Source organism: Lepeophtheirus salmonis, chromosome 3 (genome assembly GCF_016086655.4).
Source record: "Lepeophtheirus salmonis chromosome 3, UVic_Lsal_1.4, whole genome shotgun sequence".
NCBI lineage: Eukaryota > Metazoa > Arthropoda > Copepoda > Siphonostomatoida > Caligidae > Lepeophtheirus > Lepeophtheirus salmonis.
Genome location: NC_052133.2, coordinates 43,969,509 through 43,975,508, shown reverse-complemented (window position 1 = coordinate 43,975,508; position 6,000 = coordinate 43,969,509). Strand labels below are relative to the sequence as shown.

The 6,000-nt window shown below is 36.5% G+C and overlaps 1 protein-coding gene across 1 annotated transcript; it reads right to left on the bottom strand.

Annotated features, from left to right (window-relative positions):
- Nucleotides 1-510: 510 nt before the first annotated feature.
- On the bottom strand, nt 511-5,233 carry Nrx-IV (neurexin-4). The gene is made up of 2 exons (XM_040709368.2): nt 1,314-5,233; nt 511-1,123 (listed from the first exon to the last, which is right to left on the bottom strand). The coding sequence occupies exons 1-2, from the start codon at nt 4,990-4,992 to the stop codon at nt 930-932; spliced, it is 3,873 nt and encodes a 1,290-aa protein (XP_040565302.1). The 5' UTR covers nt 4,993-5,233; the 3' UTR covers nt 511-929.
- Nucleotides 5,234-6,000: the final 767 nt, after the last annotated feature.

The window sequence follows — 6,000 nt, the reverse complement described above, 5'->3', positions numbered from 1 at the left end:
AATAATGTTGGTTTTACCGGATTAAATCTAATTACTTGATTTGGAGAAGCCGTACCAATTTAAAATTATAGCGTAACACCAGATCGGTCAACATCAATTCAATATCTCTAGCATAATTATCTATGTAGTTAATTGCATTCTTAAGCGTTTGCTTGGCACGGAAGGACACAATAAGTGTAGCACGGTGTTCGTTTTCAGAGGACAATTCAAGGATTTTTGATGATTACATGTACAGTTTTGTGGACTGAATTTGATGAGCACACTTTCATAAACACAGATCTGAGGGTTGCTATGAGTTTGAGGTCTAAACTTGCTCTGGATTTAAATACATATACATATGAAGAAATATTTATTAAGATTTTCTCCTTTTCTTGATTTGAATCAAACAAACTCCAAGAGTATTGAGTAAAAAAATGAAAAATATGGCAACTGTCCGGTCTCCCCTACATATTACACCAAAGAAAAATATAGGATCACAAATTTCGGGACAAAGATTCAGAAGGAGACAAGTTGGATCTATCTTTTATATTACTAATAAAATTAGCATCGTCATCATTATTATAGAATCAAATGTAGGATATAAGTTTCATTTATACGTCAGTAATGTGTCATCTACAAGTCATTGAACAATTGTACAATCATAGCTTTAGTTTTACCAAATAATATTTCTATATAGGTTTATAATTAATCATATAATAATTTGTATATAGGTAGGAATTATGTATGTTGAACAATTATATATTCTTCAGTTTTTCGTTTTGTAAGAGTATCTTCCAAGTAAAGTCCATGTAAAGTTGTACATCTTTACACATTTTCGACAAAAAGCTCACACTTTAAAGTTTATTTTATGAAATTATCATGTTTTGATTGTCTTTGAGCTTATTATTTCCATACTTCATAGTTCTTTAGATAAGCTCCTAAAGTTCCTTTTAGATGAACCATTCCTTCTTTTTCTCTACTTGATGACCTGTTCGTCCTTGAAGAACGGCAGTATCCGCATCAAATGCATCATGCGCTCCTTCGTCCTCTCGAGTAAGATAGGCTCCTTTGTAACGATTCACATATTTGCCCAAGAGAACAGCGAATATCACGAGTCCAAGGAAGATGAGAGTTAAAACGGCACCTATAAAGGATAAACACAATGGAATGAGTATGAGGGAAACACCAGAGACAAACATATTTGATGCTAATATTGTACAAGAGCAACTGATCACATGGGATATATAAATAGTATAATCAATCCCTTTTGACGTTCTTATCTGTACCTACCTCGCTAAAAGAATAAAATGATAAGACTAATACAAAAAGCTTACCTAATATAGCAGAGTCAAAGGTTTGATATAAATGCTGGATTTTGTCCTCATCAATCTCCGGAGGCTTCCGGGTTTCATCCTCCTCTGGACGTAGTGTTACTGGCTCAATCCCACAAAAGTCTTCATTAATTGCCTCAGGGAAGGACTGTATATTACTCAGTGGATCTTCTTGAAATAAGAGCTTGAGTGGAATGATTTCATCGAATTCAACTCGTGATATACATCCAACAAACCCCTCTCTCATTGATTCATTACGACCGATATAGAGGTAACGTATATTATTGAACTGGGCATCCGCCGAAGATTTCAAGGAATCCTCAAATGAAACAATTTTTGGCATATAATTATCAACAGTCAATTTTATTTGACGACCTTGATCGAATCTCTCTATTCGAACATCGTGATATTGACCCGTAAGGAAATTTTGCTCTGTATACACGATTTCTTGTCGCTCAAATCCAAAGTCGAAAACAAGTCTGATGTGTCCGGAATTGGATACCATTAGAGTTAAATACTCCTTACTGATATCAGAGTAGGCTCCAATTAAAAATCCACTAGGATCCGTGGTTGTGAACCCCACATGAATCTTTTCAGCAATGGTTGACTTATAATTCCCTTTAAAATCATATTTGATCATATAATCTGATCGCATGTTGACTCCTATTTCATCTGCACAAATAGGGCCTTTGAAAGGTGTCCATCGACAGTCACATGTAAAATGATCATAGCCTTCAACACATTCACCTCCATTTAGACAAGGCTCTGAATTACATTTTCCTGTGCAACCAATTCCAATTCCATACAATCCCCAAGGGTTTCTCGTGGCCTCGCCAATCAAATCAACAGAAACTCCGTTCAAAATCAATGCTCTCATACATCCGACAAATCCGTCTGCAAAATCAAGTGTTGATCCCACATACAATTTTGAAGTTAATCGCATGGAACGAACTGGACCACTAGGCTCTTTTGCTTGTCCTTTACGAGCTCCATCAACTACAACCATTGCTTCTTTACGATTTCTTTCAATAAGAACAGAATGCCATTTGTCATCATCTAATCTATAAGATGTTTCCACCGTGACACCCTGTTGTCCCTTCCCAGCTTCATATTCAAATTGAACATGATTTCCACTAATAAGTGAAATTTTGATATAGTCTCCAGTTTCTCCTGTACTATGAATAAGTACCATGGTTTTAGTACTTGTTGTCTTAAACTGAAAGAAAATATCTCCTGATAGACCCATTTCAAATGTAGGCAATGCAATAACTGCGTCATCTTTACGGAATGTAATAATATTGTCAAATAACTCATCCCCTTCACACTCCAAGGGACCCAAGGAATAACGACCTTCTTTTCTATCTAAAGGAGTTCCAGTGTCTCCAAAATGAAGAGCCCTCACAGGAAGATATTCCTTTTGTGTTATATCTCCAGCATCTTGTTCCCAGTCATCATGACCGGAATCACAATTACACCACTTTTCCGGACTAAAACACGTTCCAGATAGACCACATTCACATTTACGAGATCCTGGCAGGGATCCCGCCCAATAATCCATTTTTTTGTTCTGTCTAGAAACCCACCAACCAAAAGGATCAAATTTGTCAGAGTCTCCAGTTGATGCATCCAATAGCCGTGATCTCTTGCAATCATAGGCCAGTCTTTGTAGACAAGTATTAGAGCGATTAATCAGAGCCTCCATATTTGCCATCGTAGTGTCGTAAAAAATGTTTTGAACATATGTTCCATGCCCTTCGAATCCATCTACTTTTGTTGCATCTTCGTTCTTGTGTCCAACATATGTAACATTTCTTCCATCGGGGAAAAACTCACATCGTACTTCAAATGGAGGTAAGGGCCCTGAGCTATCAATATCAATGATAGTATCTGCGTATCTGGATTCAGGGTGATCATTTTTATAGTCAACACAGGATTTAAAATTCAAGGAAATATGACAAACAGCTCCCGTGTAACCTGTATCTTCGCACTCGCAAAAAAATTCCTCAGAATTTTGTTTACAGACACCTCCATGCTCACATGGATTTGGAGTACATCTATCTACAACTCGACAAGATTCCAAGACGATATCTTCCAATGAAGAATACTCTTCTGGTTTCCAGGCAGAGGGTAATCGATAATTTCCATCAATCGTAATTTGTTTCATACATCCAATAAATCCAGCTTCACCATATATTCCCCCTCCGAATATATAATAAGAACCCGTGGAAATGGATAACAGACGCACAGTTGTCATGGGATTTTGGTCAATAGAAAGAACTGCTTTATCCTTTGCTAAAGCAAGTTCCACGGAATGCCAGTTTCCATCATTGAACGTTTGATCAAAGTTATCGATTTCTACTTCAGGCATATTTTCCGACACAATAACTACTTTGACCCGTGCATCTTCAAGGAAAAGTTTGACAAAACCCTCAGAACTAAAGCGATGATAGAACAACAAGCCACTCCCCTCATATGTCCTAAACTCCAAACTGACATTCATTTTTTCCGAGCCTTCATAACCGGTTAGACGTACTGAGGACTTTGCATTTTTAAATGTAACAGGGATGGTATAATAATTTTTTGGACATCCTTTTGTCACACCCCCAATGTCCTCATATCGGTAGTATTCACGATCATAAATATATCCTTCCTTGAATCCAGCGATAACATTGGAATGATTTAAATACATATTTTCAATGCATCCAGTAAAGTTTTCGAAAACAACCAAGCCCTCTTCCACATGTGGAACTCCTCCAATGTATATTTGACGATCTAAATTCAATTTCATGTAGTCACCGTTTAGCCTGTCTCTGATTTTCACTCGATCCACACTTAAAATTACATCTCGTCGATCCCTGGATACCATCACCTCATGAAAAACATTATTGTCTAATAAAGATCCCAAAGACATGGAAGTCTCTTCAATATCTTTTCCTAAACGCATATTTAGTAAGAGTCTATTTTCAACAAGTTGGAGAGCTAAATAATCTCCCTGAGATCCTCTACTATATAAAATGATTCCATTTTCTTCATTAGTTTTAAATCTTAAGCGAAAAGTGTCTCTTAGTGACGCAATTGGATGTGTTGAAAGATCTCTTTGAATTAAGGCTGTTCCATTGAAGAAAAGAACATCAGGAATATACTCACAGCCGTAAAGTTCTAATCTCATGGATATACGATCCGCCCATCTTGTAGGATTGATTTGTATCCAAGAAGCGATAATTGGTTGATCAAAATCATTTCGAACAACAAAATCTCCATCAGAGTTTCCTCTGAATAATTTGGGAGATCCGTCAATGTCTTTATAATCAGAAAAATCTTTTCCGTTTGTACCATACAGGATCTGATACTCCATGACATAATCCTCAGAATGAGCACGTCCTTGTGTAGCAATTCCCGTGATATTCTTTATTTTACCAAGATCCACGGTTAATGCTTGATGAAAGTCTGAGTTTTCCGCAGTCCATGAAGTCCCACTCCAAAGCCTTGCATTATCAACTCCTCTATTACTAGCCTTGGAAGTTGCATGAAGAGAAGACGTTGCCAATTGCGGTTCTCGACAGAGATTGTATGGAGAGTCAAGAGCATAACGAGCATCAGATTGAGATGCATACGTTTGAACGTACTGGGCGTGGACAGTTGCCACCCAGGATATTACAAGAAATAGGCAGGAATAGTACATGACAGACTTTAGAACTTCATGATTTTGATAATATTGAAATTAACACACACAATGAGGCAAGCAGCAATGTTTGGTTTTTGAATAGGAACGAACTTCTTTTATTGATAGAGTACGTGAAGACTGATTCTACATTTCTACCTGTTGTAACGGATGGACTTGGCAACACAGGTATGAATTCTTTGAAGCCATCCTCTGATTTAATTTTCTTCAACCTTTTGGAGTATAGGTATAGTAGTTTATGTCAGAATGTGATGATAGGTAAAGAAGGAATGGATAATAGAGACTGAGTTGCAGAAGAGTGCTGAGAATGATACCAAGACATGCACTGACTGAAGGAAATTACGAGAGCAAGAATCATAAAAATCATAAATGGTGAAGAGAACTAAGAGAGCTTTTTAGTAAGCGCTCTCTCCTTATGATATTCGACTGTTATTTCGAAGGCTTACCGTATAGCAAAAAGAAAGTTTTGCTGTTTGTTAGTACCAGAGATTACTTTTGGGTATGCTTTTTCGATACTTTAGTGTGTTTATTTTTTGTCATTCGTAAGGAACTAAGAATATGTAATATCCTTGTTATTTTGTTAGAATCTTATTAATCCATCATTCCATTTCAATATACGGGAAAAAATACAAACATTTCGGTTCGTGTACCCTATCGAAATATATCCGAGTAAGAGGTGTCCATTGTGATTACAATGACTTATAAATATGACTAACTGGGTTTTTCCCCTTCAAGCCCCAAAGTTACATCAGAATTGGGCCTGAACAAAAGTAAATCATGGGCATTTAATGTAGAGTTACCAAACAAACAATTTATTCCCCCCTCCCCTAATATATATCTTCTTTTAACAACATATCCGAACCGTCCAGGGACTTTTTTATAACTGTATAACATGACCAGTTATGAGTTGTACAAAAAGAAAATATTGAACATCTATTTAAAATGCAAATAAAATTAACAAAACTACAAAAATCAGGAGATCAAAAATATCTTATATTAATCAAAATT

Coding starts and splice junctions, on each gene's coding strand:
- Nrx-IV (XM_040709368.2), bottom strand. CDS start 4,992: ATGTACTATTCCTGCCTATTTCTTGTAATATCCTGGGTGGCAACTGTC. Junction 1,124..1,313: donor CTTTGACTCTGCTATATTAG/GTAAGCTTTTTG, acceptor TATCCTTTATAG/GTGCCGTTTTAACTCTCATC.